At 39.7% G+C, this 25619-nt stretch overlaps 1 protein-coding gene across 10 annotated transcripts in view; it reads right to left on the minus strand.

Moving 5' to 3' along the window:
• chl1a (cell adhesion molecule L1-like a) overlaps positions 1–24673 on the minus strand; it is a 48538-nt gene extending 23865 nt beyond the window's left edge. For 2 of the 10 annotated variants that reach the window (XM_071475881.1, XM_071475880.1), the window contains exons 1-11: positions 8249–8572; positions 4783–4944; positions 4216–4324; positions 3884–4071; positions 3665–3787; positions 2179–2349; positions 1790–1828; positions 1477–1582; positions 1203–1384; positions 934–1068; positions 157–297 (exon numbers count right to left, since the gene is read on the minus strand). In XM_071475881.1, the coding sequence (XP_071331982.1) occupies positions 157–297; positions 934–1068; positions 1203–1384; positions 1477–1582; positions 1790–1828; positions 2179–2349; positions 3665–3787; positions 3884–4071; positions 4216–4324; positions 4783–4864 (1276 nt within the window). In that variant the 5' untranslated portion in view covers positions 4865–4944; positions 8249–8572. Of the gene's footprint in view, positions 1–156; positions 298–933; positions 1069–1202; positions 1385–1476; positions 1583–1789; positions 1829–2178; positions 2350–3664; positions 3788–3883; positions 4072–4215; positions 4325–4782; positions 4945–8248; positions 8580–24154; positions 24218–24380 lie in introns of those variants that run through there. The other 8 variants (XM_071475875.1, XM_071475879.1, XM_071475874.1 and 5 more) reach the window with 8 other exon arrangements.
• Between the last annotated feature and the right edge of the window lie 946 nt (positions 24674–25619).

A 25619-nucleotide genomic window follows, 5' to 3' on the forward strand; every position in this document is an offset into this window, starting at 1 on the left:
ACATTACACAATGTTTGTGAAGAGAATGAACCAAACAAAATCTACTGAGCCTGCACAAACTGCACAGCATTTTCCAGGCCCAGGTTTACCTGATAAAGTAGTCTCTGTGTTTGCTAGCTAGTAACTAGCAGGGTTTAAGTGATGCGGTACACTCACTCATGATCATGATGTTAACATTGGCCAGGACACTGCCATGACTGTTGGAGGCTTCACACTGGTAGACAGCACTGTCCTCTGGCCTGGCATTATGAATCACCACAGTGTCGTCAAGCACTCGCCTGTTGCTCCCTGGGTCATCTGACAGCAACATAAAAACACAACACCAAAATCATTCCACAAGGAATACACTAAAGCACAACCCACATGTTTTAAGACTGACATTGATGTCAGTGCTTGAAAGTTTTAAATCTGATAAAAATTAGAGCTGCAGTCAGTGAGTAATTGATTAATCAGTTATTCTTGGCAACTATTTAGAAAATCGATTAATTATATAATGTATAAGAGTCATTTTGTCAAGCAAAAATGACTCTTATACATTCTCTGGTTCCAGCTGCTTTTCAACATTTTACAGAATTATGAAATGAATATATTTGGGTTTGGAGCTGTTGGTTGGAGACAACAATGCTGACCAAATAAATTCATAATTAAAATAACCGTTACTTATAGTTTGTAAAGACAACTACCACTTATTACTTTTAATGGTATGTAGTGTCTATCCTTCAATTCAGTGTACCTGGTATTTTAAATTCTGAAACAAATCCAATTCCTTGTCAAGCCTGTCTCACAAGTTTTGAAACCACTTAGCAGAACGGCTGCTTGACGACTTGAACTCATGGTTGTGTGCCTGAAGTTTGGTGTAGCTGCTCACTGCACTGCCCTTGTGCCCAGTGGCAAAAGATGTATAAAGCCACAGTTAGAATTATTCCCTCTCACCTTGAAGAAATTTTCCATTCCTCCTCCATGTTATGTCTGGCGCTGGTTTTCCACTGACCGAGCACTTGATGTGAACATCAGACCCAATCACAGTCAGCTGACTCTGAGGAGGCTCTGTCAGCCACTTTGGTGGCTCTGGGAGATGTTAAGGAGAGCTGTGTTGGTCTGAGTCAAAACAACTGTCAACCCTGTGCCAACAGCTTTCCCTCTGAAGCAAAAACAAATGTCCCTACAAATACATACATAATTAGTCCCTGATGTTGACCTACCTTCCACTATTACATCAAAGTAGTGGACAGCCTCTCCTGCAGAGTTGTTGGCTTTACACATGTATTTCCCCTCATCTGTCTCTTCCACAGCAGAGATGGTCAACAGCTTTCCAAAGTTGTTATATCGTGTCCGTGAGGGCAGCTTGTGTCCCATTTTCATCCATTGTACCATTGGAGTGGGACTACAATATGCAACAGTGACATGTTATGAGCCATAATGGCAAATGAATATGTTAATGGATTACATATATTGATAATGTGGATGTATACATACAATCCCTCTGGTATGCACTCGAGGTGCAGCTCCTGTCCCTTCAACAGCACCTTCTCTGTCTGAACACCAGAGGGCAGCAGCAGGCCAGGTATTCTCACTGGGGGGGCTTCAGCAGCATTGACCATAAAGAGTCTTTGTCACTCACATATATAATTCATATCAACGGTCATTAAAACTATAAACAAGCTTATAGTCAGTGTATTATCTGCAGCTTTTTGCAACATGAAAACCAACTGTGTTGCCTGTTGACATGATATGAATCATGATGTGTTGATTTTTGTTGTGAAGGCTTTGACATGGGAGTATCACTCACTGGCATCACTTCTGTCAGCAGACTCATTGTCAGGTTTCACTGGAACAAAAATAAAATACTGTGAGAGTAATTCTGGTAATGTCACCAACATGTATTGCTCAATTCACATCAGAGTTTTCCCAGAACATAAACATGCCAAGGCAAGCCCTGCTTCTTGGTATGCAGGGATATCTTAAATATACTCATAAAAGTACATGGAAGAACATGCAGAAGTCCTCTCTTTACACGTTTGAAAAAAAGCTAAAACGGGCAGTACTGATGATTGTATTTTAAGATATGTATCAGATTTACTTCTCAGTGCTCTGTTATTGATGTTATGTTGAATAAGTGAGCTGTAGTTATACAACTGTATTTTGGTTAAAGCCACTCAGAATATATTTCATATTTACAGCTCTTGACCACGACAGCCATGGCGGTTTTCTGGACGATGGTGCGTATTCTGGAGAAGGCAGCAAAGCAGCAGTAATCCTGACGACTGTCGTTCTGTAAGGCATTAGAGAAGTACAGGTTGCCATCAATGCCCATGGAAACCCTCTCATCCTGCTCAATGTGCTGGAGACCTGGAAAAGAACAGATTTGTATCAATAATATGCCATCAGTGTCAAAAATGTCTGTATCTAATGTTGACCCATGTTATCAATTGTAGCTATAAAAAAGACACAAATTAGACTTTAGCATACATTCTCAATTATATTCATTGGGTGCACCAAAGGGACAAAACTCAAAGGTGAAAATCATTTCAACAACCTCATCAGAAGACTCAGGGCACTTGAAAAGAAACTGCAACACAGCATAGCCTCATATTCACTAGACATTGATGGAAATGCCCTAAAGAGTTTCCTTGTATAGCGCCAGGGAACTCATAAGTGCACTGTGACAGCATATTTGGTTTACATAGAGCTATTATTTAAAGTCACGGGTCAGTGACGCTCTGTGTCACTCCTTGGTCAGCCCATTCACGGTATTTAACAGCTTCATTTAAGACATAGCCTTAAGAAACTGGTTGGTTCGAGCCAAACTCATAAAAAAACACATTTGGTTGTGATTTATGTTACATGGCACTTAGATGAAAGATGGGTCATTAAGACGAGAACTCATGCACATGAATTGGGTTCAGAGAGTAGGATGGTCTGCTTCTCTTTTCACTTTTCAGACAAGCTATTGTACATATGAAAGTACCTTTTATTATGTTTGATGTATCAATTGTTGTGACAATCCCTTGAAATATAAATGTGCAAAACTAAGACTAAAAAACAAAGACGCTAAACAAAACCTAAAGCAAGAGTTGCACAAGTGTTTTCATTCATTCTGTCCCATGCTTGTGGGCAGCCTCTTGTGTTTTTCTTTCTCATATCGGCCAGGTTTGTTGGAGGTGGATGAGAACCTCCCAAGGGGTTGGACAGAAAACTCAACCCCCACTTACAAAGCACTTCAGACAGAAGTGAGGTGACCTTTTACACAGTAAATCACTTCCTTTGGCAGCAGTGGGAAAAAAGAACTCTGCTATGAGGTGAACTTGTGCACCTTGAGTCTGTACCTTTCCTTAACTATCCCTCTTATAGTCATCTTCACTGGAGGCCAGAGCATGACGACAGCCGTATGCCTCTTCCACAGCTCATTGGTGTCACCAGCTACTTCTTTTCTAAACAAGTAACAGTGACACCCACTTTCTGCTCTGATTAGCCAGGTGTGCAGAGAAGTGAAAGTAGCCAGTATCTGAAGTTTTATTTCATGCTCTCTGTGCAACACCATGGATGTCTTTAAGGAAGAGACTGTCCTAAAGTGCAAGTTATTATCCCAATTCATACCCCCAACCAACAGGCAGACATATCCCCTCTATAAATTACAAGCACAAATAGTTGCTTCTTGTCTTACCAATAGACATCCAGTAGATCTGACGTGGAGCCACGCCCTCTGGAGGGTTGCACTTCAGGATGATTGGATCTCCCTCCTTAACAACAGTGGGATCAATTTCCTCCTTTGGAAATTTGGGGATACCTAATCAAGGAAACAGAGATTAAATAAAATGCCCCTTAAAAACATTAGTCAGAAACTTCATGTAAGAGACGAGCTTCTCATTTATAAGATACTTACTGGGAACTATCAGTTCAATCTCCTCTGTTATGGCAGTTCCCATCTTGTTAGAGGCATAGCATCGGTATTTCCCCTGGAATTGGATAAGGTGCTTACTGGGAAGCACAAGAGTGCCACTTGTGTGGGCTGTTTTGTTTGTTGGGATGTAAGAAGGAATAAAGTCTTTGCCATCTTTTGTCCATCTGTATCTGTTGGAGCAAAACACACAGTAGGTGTTCTTCAATGAATCTCATCAGTGATTAATGTTTTTTGCAACTGATGAAAGCAGCTTTTCAGTGATGGTGTTTTTTACTTTTTGAAATTATGGCAGAGATCACGTTGATGTCACTTACTCTGGGTGTGGGTTGCCCCTGGCTTCACACTTGATAGTGACAAAGTTGTCAAAAGGAAGGGCAATAATGGGACCTGATGTGTGAGTTATTATGGTTGGAGGCTGCTCCACTATGAAGAAACACATACACAAAACGATCACAGAAATGTTAATGTTAACATTAAGTTGGTGTCACGGGATCACACTGAAAAATAGACACTATAACTTGTAAACTTTTGTCTCAAGTTCTTTCCTGCTGCTCTGTATGAAGAAGAGAGGTTGGCAACTTGGCAAAGTTGTGTGCCAACAATGCTGCATATTCTTGGCAAATAAGGTGCTTAGATAGTGAACAAAAATAGCACACCAGGACTTGATTGCAACGCAGTCTTAGCCCTAAACAAAGAAACCTCTGCTGCAGTTGTTACGTTTAGTCATTATTTTAAAAGCTTCCATTCAAGAACACCTTTTTTTCGATAAATGTTATGTTACTCAGAACAAAGACAGACGAAAATTATTTTTACCTTCCATGTCAATCAAACCTTGTACATCGACTCATATTTATTGGGGAAGTAGTGATTAACATTCTTACCTTCCAGAGGAATCTCGAGGCCTTCTGCCCTGAAGGTCAAGGCCAAAAGCAGAGCAAGCTGCAGGCTCACTGCCAACCTCATTACTCTCCACTGGTTACTGGAGACAGTACAAAACGTGTTGATCAGCTGGTGTCACTTGGAATTTGTAAGGCACAGAGGACCTGGAAGAGACAGAATAAGACAAAAAAATATAAGAGGCAGGTTCAATCATTCAACTTGGGAAAAAAAACACTGGCTGTTTAATTTAATTATTGCATTTCTCTAATCAGAGAAATGCAGTGCTGAATGAACAGCCCAGAGGGATAGTTGGTTTACTCTAAATGGGCTGCAAAGTCTCACATACAAATTCGGAATATTGAAAACATTTTGTTTCATACAACATGGCTGAATGCCAGATGACACTTAAGATGACCAGAAGGCAAATACATAAGATCTGACGACATAAAAACCCATCAAATCTATATACTTTGCTGTGTTTTTATATGATAATCCCAATTAAAATACATCATACAAATCCTTTCTGTTCTGCTTTGATAATTTCATTTCAAACATGCTCTGGCTCAGACTCAGAATAGTGTTCTTCATGACGTTTTGCATGTAAATGCAAATCTAAACAGCACCTACTGACTGAATATGAAGGCTTAGCATTCAGAGGTAGAAGTGTCACAAAAGAGTAGTGGAAAATATTAGAAAAGGGCTAAAAAAAAACTGGCTGTGCTGAAAATGTGCTTCAGATGTTTAGGCAAGTAAGGTGGCATATAACAACACAGCCCTCAGTAGGTCGGAGCATTCTTTGTGGCACATTATAGTGTGTTACATAACATTGTCACATGTTCTGCAGAGTAGAGTTCTTTCTTACTATCTGGTAAATCTGGAGCAGTGTGTCCCATTCATCACCCAGACTAAATTTGTCCCTCCACATAATGAACCGAAAAATGTTTTTATTAACCTGCGCTTAAAGGTTTTATATGTAACTTTCATAAAACCCTTGTTATTAATGACATCAGTGGCCCTTAAGTGAACTGCAGTCAGCAGCCTGTTACTCACACTTGCGTGCGAGCTCATAACCTGTAGGTACAGTAGGTGTGAGCATCCTGGGCATCAGCCAAAACAGTGACAATACATACATAAGACTAAACATGACTGACTGGCATCATGTTGGTAGGTGAGGTAACTAAAGTTGCACTGTAGATGCAACTAGATGAGACTACAGACTATATTTGACTCTCCAGCACTGGCACACCACTAAAACAAAGCGTGGGGATAGGTCTGACTATGCAAGACTATGTTGGAGTAATGTTATGTTACGTGGTGATGTTATGTTATGAAGCGATCTTATGTTGTGAGGTGATGTTATGTTATGAAGCGATCTTATGTTATGAGGTGATGTTATGAGTTGATGTTATGTTATGGTTATGAAGCGATCTTATGTTATGAGGGGATCTCATGTTATGAAGCAATCTTATGTTATGAGGTGATCTTATGTTATGAGGTCATGTTATGTTATGAGGTCCCTCAATGAATTGAATGTCCTGACATTGTTGACCCTTGTTTTGTTTCTGTCACATTCCTCTTTGACGAGGGTTTCACAAGATAGAACTTTTTTTTTTTTTTTTTTTAGTTTGTTATTACATGGAGTTTGTGTTGAAGGCTGTGTTGTGCTGGATGTAGGTGGTTAGTTGACGTTTCTAAACTAATGTTAGCTTGTGTTGCCCTCTGGAAGAGATGCATTACGGCAAGGATCACGGGAGCGAGCATGAATGTCCTTTGGATTTTCCCAGAAAATTCAGATTCCTTCATATAGAAATCAGTCCACGGGCTGTTGTAGGCAACTGAGAAAGTCAAGGAAAGTCTCTCTTTAAGTTAATTACAATCCATTCACACACTGGCAATAAAAAGAAAACGATTGATACATTTAAATTGCCATACATTCTTATATATAATACATTTAACTGATGCAAATTTCCCATTGAGGACATTTGGCATCAGTTGCAATTCATTGTTGTGATGCCGTAGCACAAGCAGAGTACTTGTCTGGAGATTACCCTTTGAACTGTAAAGCCTGGGTGGTGGCATCGTATGGCATGCTTACAGTAAACCCGACTGGCACAAAGGATAAGCTGTTGTCTTCTACGATCGCTAGATCCAAGATGGCAGACTATAAATTGGTCTAAGCCCGTCAGTATTTCACGGCTTAGTTCTCACACTGCTGAGACTGTGGCGGCAGCACAGGCAATGCCAAATGGGTTCACCCTCTAGCTAATCCTGCTATCAGGAGAATGAAGGCATGGAGATCCAGCAGTCATACACTGTGCTGCTTAACAATGACTGAGTGCTACTCTGGGTTCTTCTAAGGACACAAGGCTGCATGCGTTGCATCTTCTTAGTGAGAAAGGTTAATGTGGTAATTGTTGTAGACTAGATTCAGGATTAAGCTGCTTGACTTAAGAATCAATTAAACAAATTGAGAGATCATAGTAAAGTATTATTTGCAATAAGGGCTTTTTGCGAATAGGATTGAATGGTACACAAAGCTGGTCAGATGTTTGTTCCAGTGGAGTAAACATACATTTTCATGATGTAATGAAGCTGTAAACCTCTCTCATTCTCAGTCTGGTGCTATTGTTTACTGTATTTCACACACACACAGACACAAACACACACACACAAATGCCTGCACATACAGATAGAGTTTTGCATTTGAGACTAACAGCACCACTGCGCGGGCATAAGTAAAAACTGAAGTGACAGTGTTGTGATTTAAATCACAGACAGAAAAAAACATCAGACCAGCAGAGTCCTTGTTAGGCTGACACTCCTCCAGTGACACAAGAAGTGGGAGCTTTTATCCAGATTTGTGTTGATCCTGACAACACAGCAACAACCAAATGTGCGACTTTCATTCACGTGCAGCAAATCCACTGCCTGGTGCATACTCAACAAAACCTTGTGGGTTAGGCAAATTACTAAGCTGTGTACACACGTGGAGAACTGCAAACCTGCCACTTAAATGAGAACTCATACAAAGGTGACACAGTCTGTTTAAAAGGAAAAATCCTCAGAGCATAAGATGGGGTGGAGTCCCTATGTAAACAGGTAACAAAGCATTTGTTTTGGGAGCCTAGGGATCTATTACCTGAACACATGGCAGATCATAGCCACAAATCCGCAAGGATTGTGTTTCCTAAGCCAATAGTTGGCCGGGGCATGAAGAGTGTGACTACTACACAACTAATCCTTGCCACCACACACTGTATACAATGACCCCCTCCCTTCCTTTCAGTACAACCTCCCACAGACCAACCAGCTCTTCCATAGAAGTGTTGTGTATCTGCAAAGTAAGGATTGTTAAGTAATGCAGACCTGTGCATTCTACTCTACTAATATACACACAGTAAGTACAGAAGAAACCCATGTCCCAGGGACTAATAGTATCAGACTTTTCATTAAGTGACCAATACTTACTCTTTCTTGAGTCATTCTACATCTTAAGTCCACCTCTTGTCGAGGCCCAAGGCAGTTGCACTACAAATCCATAAAAAAGTACAGGACAGAACCATCAAGGGGTCATTCCAACTACTCTCTCTGAACCAACATCTCTGACATGTCCCTCTTCCACCAGCTCACGTTTCTCCTCTCCTGGTGCACAGACACGCCTCCCTGCCCGCCCCTCCACTCAAGCGGCTAAAGGAGTGACAGGAGACTCACTGAAGTGACATATGTCGCCAAAGCCTCTCACTTGGCAAAGAGGCTCTCTAAGCCAGTGACAATGAGTGGGACAAAGCCTGCACTGCAGGGCAACTCAGTGAACATTAAAGAATGGGCGGAGAGGAAGTACAGGCATGCCTCTCCCTCTCTCGCTTACTCTCTCTCCCTTTTTTCTTGATCCCTTCATCCTGCCTTCTACAAACTATACACGCCCATTTACATCCGACTCCGTCTCAATGATTTTAATGCAATGTGTCTTAGCTCCATTGAAAAGGGAAGGGAGTCATCTTCTCCCTGAGAACCAGAGCTTTTGTGGACATGTACTTTCATTTCCATGAAGTGCTTTAGGGTATTGATAGATGGATGCTCAGGAGAACATGCCTGAAATAGACATGATTTTGTTGATAGAAGACTGTGATATGTGATTAAGCTTTTCCTTTCCAATTTTCATGACAGACACTGTCCTGAGTGTTGTCCAATTTATTTGCAGATCTGTACTGAATTGGGAAGAGACAGAGATTGTATCTACAATATAATTTGCTAAGCCTAATGGAAACATAATGACCAATAGAGTAAGCAATGCTCACAGCGCACTGCAGGGTCATCCAGTGAGCAGGGAAATTAGTTGACATTCAAAGACCAGTATATCAAAGCCTTAACTAGTGCAAGCTCCTTGTTAGTGTTACACTGAGATGATCTAGTCTATGAGAGTTAGAAATGCCAGAAAAAGTGAAGAATGACATTTTAAACAAAGTCTCAGTGAGTAGTTCTGGAATTAAAACAATCTTAATTTACTCTGTCTAGTAAAGAGATAAAACGTGTCTCCCATAACTCAATCTTGTTTTTGTGTTTACTTATTTGCCAATAAAAAAGTAGGACGCTAAACTCTTTATGATGTTCTACAATTTTTACTTTTAAATCAGTGCCTAGTTCAGACCTGCCTGCAATTCAGCCTAAAGTCAATGTGAGTGCAGAATGGCTGGACATAATTACACAGGCCATTTAAGACTGTTGTCTTCAAATGGATCTTTTCATGTTTAAGAGAGCAGGGCTTCTGTAAACATAGAGGAATAAACCTTAGAGGCAAATCTTAACAGACTTGCATGTTAACTCAAAGCTTGACGTGCCGTGTAGACATGGGACTGTGCACAAAAGATGAATGCAAATCAAAAAACAATACAGCTGTAGCATGAACAAACATATATTGTCAGGCCTAAGTTAAATACAGAGTCACCTGGTTGTCTGTTGTGAGAACTGGGACAAGCTAAGTTAGAGAGCAGACTGACAATATAACATAACAGTCACTAATACATAATATATATTTTATGATAACATATTTTTCTGACCAGGCATATTAGACTGATAATGAAAACTGTGTGTGTGCCAACTCATTTTTGTGTAGTGTTTTGAATTTTGTTGAGTTTAGTCTTTGCCTTTGATATGTTGTATATTTAGCCTTTCATCTTTTTTGTAATGGAAACAAATCCAAACTATTCTCATGTAAATATAGAATCATGTTCAAACTACTCAACCTGAAGAGCAGTCTGAGATACTGACATGGTCACACCAAGTTGGACAGGACCAGATATTTGCTGTGTAATTGTGCGAACTGATAAATGATGTTTTGAAATATACATATGAAATACATACACTACTATGTTTCAGATTCAAACTACCCTCGTTCTAATCGAGACTCACAGCTTACTAGTGACACCGAGTTACTCACACAGTGAAATAAACAAAAACACATTCAAAGAGAATGCACAGGATTTTCAGGGTCTCTGCTCATGACCAGTTTCATTGTGCTTGTTAAATGAATGTGAATGTTAAACAAACGCGAGACAATGTCATTTGTGAATTCCTACTTCACGTCTCCACCAAAATCTCAATTGCCTGTGGTGCCCTGAAGCACATCCTCCACAGTCCTTGCCTCTGGTGCTTACTGATAATTACAGGTCATTTACTTCTGTCTTTATGCATCAGCTTACAAATACACAGTAATCACAAGATACCATCCAGACAAACTCACTGAAGGGCTTGACATACTGCAGCATGAGATGACTGGGTTAAGACAACTGTAAAAGACATAAGGGCGTGTGTGTATGTCTGTGTTATGAGTATAATCAAAGACAGGATGAAACGTCACAAGGACACACCTAAGATTGCACTGTAACTCTATCACAACAACAGCTGAGGTTGTAACCCATTATTGTTTTCTATAACATTCCCACACATTGCTTGAAATCACAAACGATGTGTAGACACATCATATGAGCATACAACACACGACTGCACACCCAAGGGAAACGTATCGTGACAAGCTTTGTTGTCAACATAGACAATGGAAGCAATGACAGAGGTGTGTGTGTGTGTGTGTGTGTGTGTGTGTGTGTGTGTGGTGGGGGGGTGGGGTTGCATCTGAAGCCAGCCTTCAGACAAACTACATTCAAGAACAAATACTAGAGCGCTTTTCCAACCAAAAACCGTCCTCCGTCTACTTTTAAGCAAAATACACAAACCTATTCAAACTTAATGAGTTGGTCTGTTTGAGGTCTCATTATTAAAATTCAGGATGTTACACACAAATGTGATTTAATCTACAGGTCTGGGGACAAAAGAGCAAAACCTCAAAACCACATGCAGCAGAATTGTGGCTGTGAGCAATGAAAATGAAAATGTGTCTCGTGACTAGTTTGTGCGTATTGCTGGTATAGATCTGATGTGGTTAATCTTGAATAGATGTTAACATGTGAGTGACATTAATCATTTGACCCTTCACGTGTTGAACGATTACTTTTTTATGTGGCACATACCATGTCTTCATCTGTGCTTTATTATATTATGCTGCATGATTGCCCTGCTTATCAGTAGCTGGCATACGTTTGCACATAAGATTAAAACAACAGATGCCCTGAAGTTGTGTCAACATCAGGAACATTCCTGTTTCTGTATCTCAGTGATTGTATCAGACTTGTGAAGTTTTCGATACAGTAGCTTGCTCATTCAGGGCAGCAATTTCTTATCAGTTATGGTAGTTATGGATAAAAACCTATTCCATTTTCAATCTTAAGCTATCTAAGGTCATAAAATAACAACTCCCATTTCCTTTAAGGTGTTTTTGTCATTATCTGTCTGTGCGGTTATGTGTGCCTTGTCTCTTTTTCAGTCCCCCAAGCCCTACAGCAAACTGGCAATCATGTAAGCCTGGAATTCACACAAACAGCTCGCTGACACACATCAAACACATGCACAACAAACCTGTGCTTCCAGTATTATGTAAAGAGGCAGGAGCACATTTTAAGCAAAAGAATGTAGCAGCTCATATTACAAAACGTTTTTTAATACACTAAGCATATGAGGTAAAAAAAAAAAAAACATTAGCGTTCAAATTCTTCTGCTAAATGTTTTGATTTCAGACACCACTGCACTATCATGTGGTTTATTTGACCTACAGTAAAACTTATCTTTCATCCTTACGTATGAAAGTTACTTTTAAAGTGCACGTACTGTGTGGAAGTTTGTGGAAGTGTGTCGCTCATTAAAGTGCCGCCCAGCTCACTCAGTTGGGGTTTAAGTGGTTCCTGCTCTTTGTGGAATGACGTTTGAAGGGATGTCTCTCTGGACAGGAGCTAGCCTGGCATGCAAACAGCTGGCATGCCATTATAACCATAAATTCCTGTTATCAAAACACAGATCTGAAGGCTGGGTATTTCCTAAACAAAGTTCCTATTCTCCACCTCTCCTTTAGCTTTTTTAGAAATATTCCCTGTCTCACAGCAAATGCGGAATTATAATAATAAGAATAAATTATTACAAAAACTAAATTTCCACACAAAAGAAGTCAAAGTCCGCTGAGTGACACAGGCTAGACAGCAACATGAATCACTACAGACACATGTGCCTTGCAGGAGTGAAGGGTGACAAAGAGTGGCATTCAGGAGCTTAATCAGTTTGCCACAGCTAGCAGCACATAGGGAGACTGTGTGGAGACAAGCAGTCACACTCAACTTCCTCCCTTCAAACACTGAGGCCTCGAGAAGACCTCTTCACACCTTCCTTCACCCCTGGCACATTGTTCCTCACTGTTGCACAGCGGCAGATAAGCGAGCAGTGCTGCGCACTATGCTCTAAACTAAGCTGGTAATGAATTTACGGGATAATCTTGAAGGCCTAAAGTGGTATTTGGTTGGGTTGATGGGGTCGTTTTCAACAAATGGAAGATATTTGCTTCAAAACTGTCATTTAGGTCCAGTCCTTGAGTATTTTGATATAGGCTAAATTTGTTTAATTTGAAATATAAACATTTTGTTATAGCACAGTGAGAAATATGCCTGTTTACTGCTCTGTTTACAAATATTTCTGTATTCATTAACACACTAATTTCTACTGTTAGTCCATGTATTCAACCAACCAGTTTTGTTTGTCATAGGTTCCACTCCTGTAATTTGAATTGCAGTGATATTGGAGGACCATTTTGTTTACTTTTGCATCACAGACTACATCTTTGATTTATTTTAAAACAAATATTTCCATGTAGTTAGCTGCCAAGGGTAGAGGACTTATAAATGCAACACTGGCATAGTGTGTGTGTCTATTTATGTGCATGATTAGTTCCAGAAACATGAGACGTGTGTGTGTATTTAAATATATATATATCTATATATATATCTATATATCTATATATATATATATATATATATATATATATATATCTGTGTGTATTCAGTTTTTTAAAACTTTTTTTTTTTTTTTTTTTTTTTTTTTTACACAGATTCCCTCCTGATAACTTCAAATGTAGAAGCATCCGTGTAAAAGCTTTTAATTAATGGATCAAGTGGGTCATGATGGGTCTACTTTTTACATGCAGCTCAGCTTGTGTTGTGAGTATTTAAAATGACAAAGCCATTAACATCTATTAACCAAATGAGCAAACTTACTTTACATCTCTTATTTTAGCTTTACTAATGCATACAAAATGTCAATTATCCATTATCAACATTCAATATTCAACAAATCTTGACTGACTGCTATGCATATTGTAACAAGGACATCATAACACATGTCCACCAAAAGCCAATTCTAATGTCTATATGTAATGGCAGTAAAATGTCCAACTGAGCCAAAAGGCAGACCTATACCCAATACACCTGATGACACTCCTCTCATCTCACTATTCTTCTCATAGGTGGGAGGAAAAGAAGGCGCCGACAATCACAGCCACCCATGGAGCTGCAGAGATGTCCACCTCCTTGTGACAAGTTGTGATAAATGCCATTTTATGATGTTTAGAAATAACAGCTGTTGTTCAATCCAGGGGATTAACATTCATTTCCAAAGGGCTCAGACACAGAAAGTAATAAAGCTTCACTTAAGTGCGAGACCTGCCTGATCTTGTACCATGCACATGCCACTATAAACACTCTCCCATTCCCACATGTCCTCTCCCACCCTGCCAACACTAAAAACATATTTTGTGGCTGTCATTCCTCAAGCGTTAGTTAGACCAAAAGAAAAGAGGGAAAAAAAAGAGAGATTTTCCTGTCACTTTGAAAAACGTCTTTCTCAAAACAGCTCGCACCTGCAGCCTAGTTTCTTCTCAACCAACACAGAAAAGGATGACGAATAATCTTTCCACCTTAAACATCTGTTTACCTGGATGAACAGAGTCTGAGCCATGGGACCTCAATCGCTTAAGTGTGTGTAACATTAAGAGGTATAATGCTTCATGTATGCAAATTAAACCTTTTAATGACTGAAACATGAGGCCATAAGTATGAATGGTGACAGTGAATGCATCATAGTACTCTAAAAAAGAGAAATATTTTCAACAGTTCTAGGAAAAGTGAAGAGGAATAATGTTCATTAACCACATACTTTCTTGAAGAAAAAAGAAAACAGCAAAGGCAATTTATCTGGCATCCACTGCATTTGTGAAATTCCCACACTTGTGAGAAACCCATCAGAAAATAAATTACTTATCCACCTACTCATGATGAGTTGGCAATCAGTGAGTTTCGAAGCATCTGCTGCAACATGTCAAGAGAGTAAGGCTCATGAGTCACTTCATTGTGCACCTTCAAAGCTGTTCCTTAGAATCATTACATCTACAGCAAGCTCTGACAGGGGCTCACAACGCAAAATAAATCCGATAAGTGCAACCTTTTTTTCTGAACAGGACAAAACCCTGGCCTTTAAATTATAATGCATAATCAATAAAAGCCACTTTGAGTTAATTTGTGAGTCAATTTATCAGAGTTAATCAATCAGCAAGAAAAGTTAACACATCAGGTTCATCCTAATATAAGAAGGAGTCGCGGTAGATAAAATGTGGTACTTTGACATCAGTAAAGGCAGCTAAGGCATTTCATGAGGTACCTCTGGCAACTGACTCCCATTCCTTACTTCCTGCTTTTTTCTAACCTGGTTTGCCCTGCTATGGCTCAGAGCCAGTGGCACCGGAGGAGACCCATCTGCTTGGTAGGTCTAAATTACACTTGGGACAGCTACCATAGGAGATGTACCTCGCATCACCCTGTGTGAGTGATAGCCTCACTACTGTCTAACACAGGCCCATGACAGGGGTACCCCTGTAAAAGTGTCAGCTCCTTGCTTCATTAGCATTTTTGGAACACCATGAATGAAAGTGTTTGTTCTGGTCTGTACGCCCAATTGAAAAGGTCCATTAAGGAGTGTTTTAGGGGTTCCACTGTGTTGGGTCGGAAGTTTGGGAGCTGGTGTACGGAGAAAAGTGCCAAAACGAAAAAAAAAAAAAAAATGTTCCAAAGGCCTGAATCAATCTGTATGCAGATGATAAACTGCTTGACAATTTTTTCTGTGTGAGCATGTGCGGGCCCCGTAACAGCTGTCAACATCAGTCAGGTTAATAAGTGTTTCAACCTAGACACTGAACATGTTTGCAGGCTGTCATTAAATGCAGGGGGCTGGTCTCACAATCAGAGCCAGGTATCAACCACAGCTTCTTTACCATAAGTCAGAGGCAACTCTGCTGACTAACAATTATCAAATACCTCATTTCTTTTCACACGCAGGTACTGCCAGGAGTAAGAAGATTATTACAACACTGTGATAAAACTTAACAATGAAACACGAGAAGTAACACAAAATGCTAAACCTTCTCCTCTTTTTTCACTACCTACACAGCAAAAAGCATCTTACTACTGCCATTCGCTTTTCAAAATGTGTTGATGTCAACAGTTTGAAAAACTTGTTGAATTTAAGATTTTTTTTTTAAATGTTTTGAATAAAAAACAATTGTGGCCACTGAATTAAAATAAAGTATGAGTTGCAGTTATGATGAATGTGGTTGAATCTGGGTCAGTGCTATGGACACCAGTGATATTTAGACTCAGTGGACAGGTACAGGTAGACTAGGTACAGTAGTTTTGTAATTCAGTTCTACAGCTCTGCCATAATGATACTCTTACAAAAAAAATGTGTAAATCAGTCATTAGATCATTTTTGGGGGTCACAACCATTGTTACAGGTAATTATACTTTATATTGAGAAGTGTTTGTAAGGTTTTATCCTCTCTGGCTGCAATATTGGAAACGCTAGTTCATTTTACCACCAAGAATTAACTAGTAACGTGCTACAGTTACCTGCGGTGTAACATCCCTTAGCCATAGATTAATGACAGTGGTTTAAATGTTGACCAGAATTACGTTTGCTATAAAACCCCGGCGAACCAATCAGAAACAAGTGTTTTCTCTGGCCAGAGGATACAGTTATCAGTGGCTCATTTTTATATAAGGGAAAATAAGCTAGTGCACTTGTAGATGAATTGTAGATAATTTGTCAACAAGAAAGTCAAAAAAAGCAAGGCACCCAAAAACAAGTGACTATCTGATGTAAATTGCCAAGCTGCCTTATCTTTATCCATTCATTGGCAAGAAGCATTTCAGACAATCAGGGAAATGTATGCTAGTTAGCCTGAATGTCTACATGGTCTGATGGCAATGCAGATACATATCAACACCTGCTGTAAAGACAGAACTGCACACCACCACATAAAGTGTGTTGTGTAAGAGCACTGCAAAGAAGGCTGTGACCCTGAAAGTTAGGGAGTGCAAGAGGGACAAAATAATACACCAAGCGAGAAGGGGGAGGCAGAGAGTTTTGGGGGTAATATCTATGGCACATGAGAGAGAAATCCATGGGAATTCAGCTCATTAGCATATGAATCAAATTCCAGCAGCAGGAAAAGACAGACATTCATTTCAGAGCCCGTTGTTAGGAATACCAGCAGTAGATGAGCAAAATCATTGCACTGAATATACAAAGGTCAAAGTTAATCCTCCCATGTTGTGCTGCAAAAGTAGAGCTAAGGATTTCAGAGGCCCCAGGAAAATATGATAAAGATAAAACAACTTGTATTACCATGACACCATGTAGGAATTTAAACAAGCTTGTACAATACCTGCGCAGTGAGCTCGCCATAAGGGTGAAACTATAAGCATTAAGGAGAACGCTGATCAGTCAATCAGTGTTTGCAGAAAATCATTCAGCGACTATTTTGATAAAGGAATAATTGTTTTAGTCATTGTTTAAGCAAAAATGCCAAACAATTGTTGGTTTCAGCTTCTAAAATGTGTTTATTCTTTTCTTACTCATACGTGACAGTAAACTGAATATCGTTGGGTTTTCTCACTGACAGTCAATATGATTAATCAAGAAAATAATCAGCAGATTGATCTAAAATAAAAATAATTGTTAATTATAGCCCTAGATTTAACACTTAATGCAGATACAGATTATGAAAACAATCCACTTTTGGAGGCTGAAGAAAATGAAATACATTTACATACATTTACATTTACAATTTTGAGGCACCTCTACTTGACTTGAGTGCCTCCATTGAGCTTCTTAAGTCTTCTGTTTTAGAGAGAAATATTGTACTTTTTACTCTACTACTAGCCTATACATTTATTCTGCAGTTATTTTTACATAAGCACAAGCACCAGTATGTAAAGTAATTCATCAGTAATTAAAGATCAGTAATTACAAAATAATTGCAATCAAATAACTATAATAATATAAGGGAATTGAATGAATACTTTTGCCACCACATTTGCCCACGTTTTTTTAAATAATATTCAAGGCATTTACTTGTAACTGAGTATTTTCCTTTCATTATAATATTGATATTTTAACTTGAGTAATGACATAAATACTTCCACCACAACTGTCCACTATATATGTTACTAATAATCAAGTAACACACTGGAAATGCTACACAGCAGCAGCACTGAGACAGACATGTTTTGAGCCTGCTATTATTTTCTCATAAGTGGTGGGGACCGGTTGCGGCTCATGCAGATCATCCTGTCCTTAAAGCGGGGCAACGTGTATGAACATGGAAAGTGCACTTCATAGCAAAATTCTTTCCTGTCAAACACAGAAGACACAATCATTACGTTTCCACACACATATGCCATGTGTGCAGTGAGATTTGGTGTTTTTTCTTTCTTTATCTGGGTCTTCATTAGCTTCCACAAAGTGGTTGCTGCCCTTCCTGGGATGATTATCTGGATATGTACCAGAGACAAAAGTTCAATGTCCTATTTTTTTATCCTTATAATCGCGAGTGTCCATGGCTTACTGACTGACTGACTGATCATAGTTCCACCACTGGTCAGCCGAGTTTCCCAATTGGCTGTTGCTCTTTCAAAATTAATTGGTTTCTATTGAGTGGGCTTTTATAGGCTGCTGCACTGCCAACTTAGCACATGTGTTGCTAGATTTAGAGACTCTTTTTCAAAAAAGAACACTGCAACAAATCTAGTGGACAAAGCTACTTAGCTACTTACAAGAAAGTCACCAGTAATAATACATGGTCCAGTCATATACTAGGTTTTGACTAGTCTTGTTACATCAAGATCCAAACATTATTTCCTGAGAAACTAAGTGTTTAAAAATGCTCTTGCAATATTAAGAAGAGTGATTAAAAGAAATTCCTGGATCTGCCACTTTAACTGGATCAGCACTAAAATTGAATAGGTTCTTTCCTGGCCCATGCCCCAATCCTCCACCAAGTTTGATGCTAATCAGTGCAGGACTTTTTACATAATCCTCCTAACAAACAAATAAACAAACAAACAAATAAGCCAGCAAACAGACAGGACAGGAAGTAATAAAACAAACAATAATTAAGACCACATTGTCTCAATTAAACAAAAAAGACAAAACAAGACAAAACTCAGAAATTATTGCCAAATGCTCTACAAATGAAGCAATATACAACAGCAACCTACAATGAAAACAAAACAGAAATTGTCACATAAACAAAACAACAAGAAGAAAATACAAAGGTTCAAAAACAGCCACAACCATAATAACATCCTTGTTTTAGTGACCTTAAAGAAGAAAATCTACTTTTGATCAGTCTGATTTTGATGGGGAGCATATTCCAAGGAAAGGAAGCTCTATAAATGAAAGTTACATGAAACATACAACATACAATTTGTTGGTGGTCTTGGCACCACCTGATGAGTGCTCACTTGACGTGTACAATACCCATGACAACAACCTATAGTATTTTATTCCAAATGGCATTTTGCATGAATAACAGACAGGTTTCAATGCATCTCACACATAGTCTGGCTGCTCTGTTCTCTGAGATTTGAATTATAACAGAAGATGGAACATAAGCAGAACATTTCCTTGAAATTGCAATTCCTTTCCTATCATGGAAACAATGTATCATTCTGACCAGACCAAGACAATGAATTATCTAATTTAACATCCAATAATATGGTTCTAGTGACCTGCTCAGCTGGTATAGACAGACTGAAAACAGTGGAGTTAGTTCCCACCACGAAACAACTACTACTAATACTCTTTGAAGCAATAAAGATCTCAACTCATTATCAAACCGTGCTGCACTACTGCCCTTTAAAGACCTTTTTTCTGAGTGATGCGTGGAACAAGTGTTGATTGTGTGATATGCCCTTACTATGAACTCACCTATCTAAAGTTGTTCCCTCTCTATAGGTCCTTGGACCAAAACAAGAGTTTGCAATGATCCATTAAAAAACCTGGAGGAGGTGGCCACACACAGAGAGGATGTTTACTTCATAGTCTGGCAACTGGGACATGATGTCACTGTCAACAAGGCAATGTGACGTATATGTCACAATTTATTTTTGTATTTTCTCTCTCAAAATGAGTGTCCCAAGAGAGGGGTCTTAACAGTGAGGGCACTGTTCAAAAGCAAGAGTTCAGATGAATGTCGCAAAGAGTACTTCAAGTGCCAACACACCATGTTACTCGCTCACTAGGAGGAATGCAGCCTATTGTCAATTATGCTCGTGCAAAAGCTCCTGAAAGTGCAACGCGGGGAGTGGGAGGCGTGGGATGTGTGTGTTTGGGGGGGTGGAGAACAGCATACATGACCGCCCTCAAAGCCAGATCATCTCGCTGTTCTTCTTGTGCTCATGGAGAAACTTAAGTTGCTCCAGTTCAGACAGGGTGCAAAGTTATTTGTGCCCCCTGTGTGAGGCGTTGATTTCACCAAGCAGTTGTGGGCTGGAGCGGTCATGACCTTTGCTCTTGGTTGTTAGGAACAGCCGGAGCTCTGAGGCAGAACGCCAGACACCATGGTAACGAGAGCAGTGGTATCTACGCTGGAAGGATTCACTGAGAATTTTAAAGAAATTTCCACAGGACACAAGCTTAATCCCCTGACGGGTGAAAGTTTGATACTAACAAATCTGCCAACAGTTGTTTAAGAAGACAGACAGGCTGAAGACACAGTCACTTTCTGACAGTGATGCCTCTATTTAAAACTGCAGTGTGGACTGTGGTGAGTTCCTGTATCAGTGACTCCTGTAAATATTTCACAAGCATTCCAATTGTGGACTGGCTGTCCTCAGAGCAGAGCAGTAAATTTCCCTTACCAAATACACACATCAGTGCTCAACCCGTTTATTCTCTCTTTCATGGTCATCCTCTGACCAAAGCCAACCAAGCATCATTAAATTATTGAGCTGGAAGTGGGGATGGGATTCCTGCATGTCCATTTATGGCTCAGAAGCAGGGAGTTACTCCACAGACTAATACTCACAGTAAGGGAAGAGCATGGGAACAACAGAGCAGAGCCACCTGCCGTACTTGATCAAACGCAAAAATTCTCCTTTGGATTCTTTTTTCCATTCGTTTTGTGCTATGGGCTGTGTGCAGGTGATGGATCGTTCTGTGGTACTGACGACTGGATCAGCCACTTTCAGTTTGCAACAAGACATCATTTAGCCTAAGCACCCAAAGATCAGCTATGTTTCTGACAGCTGTTACGTTCTCGGGGGCAGATTCAGAACTACGCACAGATTGCTTAATTTCTTCATGCATGCAGCACTCTCAGATTATCTTCTTAAACAGCACTTAAACACTTAATCCTCATGAATGCTTTCTCTGAGACTATTGATATGTAAAATGAGTGATTATTGTGCTTCACTAGAAAAGCAAACACAATCACATTTTTTTTCAGATTCATTCTTTGCTGCAGGACTGAGATAATTTGCAGTCACACACAACTGAATCAGTTTGTAGCAATATGTCATATGTGGGATTGTACTTTGTGATTCAGGTGTGAATTTAGAGAACCTTGTACATTAACTAATTTAGCCTCTCTTGCCTGTTTAACAACTTTTATCCTCTGCAGTGATGAGAAACATTTTAATTGCTATATACTCAGCAGGTATCTGAGCTGATGTCTTTATGGCATAAAATGTTTTGATTATGCGTGTTTGCTCTACTTCCTATATTTTCTAATTAAGGGAATCCCCAACCATGTCTGCCTCGACAATAAAGTATCTGCAATCCTCTAGAAGTGACAGGTACAGTTTATACTACCACTAAACTATATCATTAGGTTCTTCATGCAGTGGCTGGACGTTAATAGCATAATGTTCTTTACTACAAGTGACTGACAAGGAGTTTAACTCTTTCCAGCACATCACAAACTCACCCCCTGCCTGGTAAGGCTCTTACACTGCACTAGTTGCTCCTAATGGATAACAATGAGCTGCTCAGATGCTGACAGCAGCTAAATATACTCTGTTCTGTCACGACATGTTTGGCAGCATTTCAAATCCCTCCAGTGCATTAAACAATATCAGCATGCTGCATGAATACAATACCCACAATATTACATAATAATAATTTATAGTACAATCGGTGTTTCCATCAGTTTACCTCCTATGTAAAGTCAGGCTTGTACCCAGAACTGCAGTACTGAAAGAATATTGCAAAACTCCTCCAACAGGCTCCAATTACACAATTACACAGGTTGCTGCGAGTTTATGTTTTCTTTTACTCTGGAAGGCAGGAAGGCAGAGCAGATAGGTGGAGACAGCATGCCTGGCATGTGGCAACACATGCTGGATATAACTGTTGCAGCATGATGGAGTTTACAACCTCTGAAAAAGTAGCAGGAAGTGATTAACTAGGACACTTTTACATTTACTCTCTCATTGTTGCCACTGTGCAGCTATTTGCCTAGGAGAGTTTTGATTTCCATTTCACGGTGTCAAAGCATTATGACATTTCCGCTGTGAATCCTCTGTCAGTTTGAATTTAAGCACTTGCTTCAAAAGAAGTACACTCAGGCAAACCATTCACCACTTGACATTTAGAAGTTACCATCCTTTCTTTGCCTTTAATAAACTGCAAAATGCCGGTGAGCTGTGGACGTGGAAGGTTTAGTTTGTACCTGTGGAGAACCCTTTAGTCAAAACAACCTGCTCAATACTGAGTAAAATTAAGGGAGTGGGGAGGGGAGTGCCTGATGTGTGTTTGAGTGCACTGTTGAATCCAGGAATACATATTGTGAGTGTTCACTAAGGTTGCAACTAATTAACATTTTCATTGTGCTTTTTCTTTCTTAATAAATCCCATTTATGAAACAGCAGAAAATGCTCATCACAGATTTGCAGAATATAATGTGATGTCTTGTTTTGCTCAAAACACAAAGATATTCAGTTTACAATTAAATAAAACAAAGAAACTCTGCAAATCTTCACATTTAAGAATGTCAAATGTTTGGTATTTTTGCTTGTAAAATGATTCCTTTTGGTTCTGTCAATTAACTAATCAATTAATCAATTAAATGTCTCATCACTCTCGCTTTTCCCTACTTATTTCTATATTTGAAGATTAAGAATCTGCAGCTACACTTGAGGCTGAAGGGAATTCTGTTGTTGCGATTTAAATACATCCTCTAGCAAAGTGTTAGACATGGAAACCTTGTCTTGTTTCTGGCACTACATGAAGAGTAATCAAAATCATGAGACCGCATCACATTGCTCATATGAAGGGAAGAGAATCGGAGAGAGTACACCATGCCTGAATGAACACAAAACTGGATGTTTTTCAGAGTTTAAATTAAAAGCTGACCTGCTTCTCATGTACCAGCTTGTTGTAGTGTAAATGAATTGATTGAAGGCTCGGCCCAAACATCACCACAGGGAGTGAGGACCCCACGATTCCCCAATTACCACATTTCAGTCAAGTTGGGTCACACAAAGAAACAGGCTCGACCCATTTTGCCACGACAAAGCTGCAGAGGCTTGAATAGGCCGGCTTCGCGGGAGTGAGCGTGGCCAATGCTCCAGGCAACTCAACCACCACCACTCCCCTTCACTCTCTTACCAGCCAGGCAGAGGGACAGGTACAAAGAGATATGATCTCACTCTGAACGATTTGCACATGTAAGGAATTCTAACTTTTGAGGGATAAAGCAAGTGAGCGAGTGAATTTAACACGACTTATTACAGCAATTCACCTATGTTAACCTAAAGATGTGAGGGTTACATCAGCTGTGTGGGTGGACAAACCCACCCACACAAATCCGAGAAACTGTAAGTAAAACCCCTATTAAATCTGCTGAAGGAAATGTTTTGACAAATGTCCCTCGGCATAGATAGATTAGCTAAGGATAAAACATCTCAAGCGAAATCCACACAGCTACAAGTAAGAAGTGGTACAAACTCGGGAAGGTTCCTCCTGCCTCACTTTCAGATCACTTCCACTTTCAGGCAAATGTAAAGCTCATGACATTAACATTTATGTGATATATACTTTTTTTTTTTTTTTTTTAAAAAAAAGGAAAATATTTTTGAAAGTATTGATTTTTAATTATAAAGGTTTGCACACAGCAGCCCATATGTGACTGAGAGTACTTTACCAGAAGTGACCACCACTTTATGTCTATAGTGTCTTCGCTGTACGTGAAAATGCCCGATCTCCAGAGAGAAGAACAGCCTCAAAAACTTTTTAGATTAAAAAAAAAAAAAAAAAAAAAAAATTATCAAAACTTGTTGCCGGATTTCTGATATGATTTGATCTAAGTGTTTACATTTCTGCTCCAACTGACTTGCACGGGTCCAGATTTATTGCTTGTTTTCGTCTCTGAGATCCACGGAGATAAAATAGCTCACAGGTAAAGAGTTTGCCTGGGAACTGACCCCGATTGAAACTGATAAATCCAACTCGCAGCGTGATGATCTGATTAAAGTCATTTACAAGTTCATACTAGCATCCAGTTTTATCACTGTATGCTGCGAGCAAGCTGAATGGCTTTTTCCCTGCCACTTCACACCCAGGCTTACACAAAGCTGCCAAAAGGTCTAACTTAGTTGTACAACTCACCCGTGAAACGAGCAGCTAGAGTGATGAAACAGTCTGGCATCGAGATGTCGCCTTCACTGTCCGCTGTAGATAACGTTCAAAACATTTAAAACACTTAACACCGATTATTATTTTAAAGCGATGACGACTTTTTGTCCGCGACACAACTGACGGTGTGGCAAACACCACATCTCCTCCAGGAAAACTTTGTGACAAGTTAAGTGCGTGCTTTTTTTTTTTTTTTTACCTCAGCCGCCCAACGCGTGAAGCTGTTTGACTGACGGCCAAAACTGCGTAGTCAACAACTGCAGCTATGACTCAAGTCTCCACAAGGTCGTCCCTCTATTTTAGAAGCGACAGAGGTCAAAGGCCACGCAGTGACTCTGAAGACGCTGTGCGTGGAATGACTGCTGTCATGTACTATAACCGCCAGCGTAGTGGGTGCGTGTCCACTGTCAATCAAGGGGAAGTCAAACAAGGCGAGAGAGCGACGTCACAAACCCTCATTCATAAACCTGCTACGCAGAGCGCTTCCTCTGACTCCTAATACGCAAGACACATGGTTGAGCATCCTTGTAAGAGTCGTCGGCTACATTCGTTATGATTTCAAAGGACAAAGTTCATTCGTGTACCTAAATGCCGCCTTCGGCGCATCCAGACAGGATAAAAGGCTCCTGGGAAGAGCTTCCCCTTCACATCCGCTCCCTACTCCAGATCTGCAATTTATAGGCGATACACCTGTAATTTAGGCTAAATGGAGACGTCCCACTCTCATGCACTCATAGAAAGACTAAGTGTGGGTGAAAAGAATATGAAACCGTGCCTCTGTTTGTACAGTCCACACCCGTCTGAGTTCACTCAACACTCCAGCTGCAGCGGAGTCGTGTCACCTCTGCAAGATGGCAATTATGGCACTCATCGAGAATGGAGAATTTGTTGTGCATGTGACTGCCCCCAGAGCTGAAACATCCTGTCAGCTGATCACGTGTTTGAAAGAATGTGAAGTACAGGTATGTGGAGAGGGAGCATCCTTGGAGATGAACACAAACAGCCTCACACATCCTGTATATACACACACAGTATAATGTCAGACTGTGTTCAGGTGTTCTGAGAAACATAAATCAATGTATTTATTCATTTTTAAAAAATCTTTTTCTGTCTATGTATCATCCTTTTATTGTTTTTTTTCTGTGTGTGTGGTTTGGCTAGTGACTACCACTGCTTCTTATTTGCATGTCAAAGCACTTTGTAAACCCTGTTTTTAAAAGTGCTACACAAGTAAAGTTATTATTATTATAAATGTATAATTTTCCATTTCATTATACAAATTCAGTGCATTTGGACACATCATCAGCTTTAATTATCTGTTAAGGGGCTCTAAACGAGTAGAGCTGAAACAATTACTTGTCAATTCACTTCATCAATCAAGAAAGAAAAAACACTATTCAAATAACTGGTTCCAGCCTCTCAGATTGACTGGATTTCT

Source organism: Trachinotus anak, unplaced genomic scaffold (assembly GCF_046630095.1).
Source record: "Trachinotus anak isolate AG129_WGS33_773 ecotype Australia unplaced genomic scaffold, CSIRO_AGI_Tana_v1 ptg000004l, whole genome shotgun sequence".
NCBI classification, from domain to species: domain Eukaryota; kingdom Metazoa; phylum Chordata; class Actinopteri; order Carangiformes; family Carangidae; genus Trachinotus; species Trachinotus anak.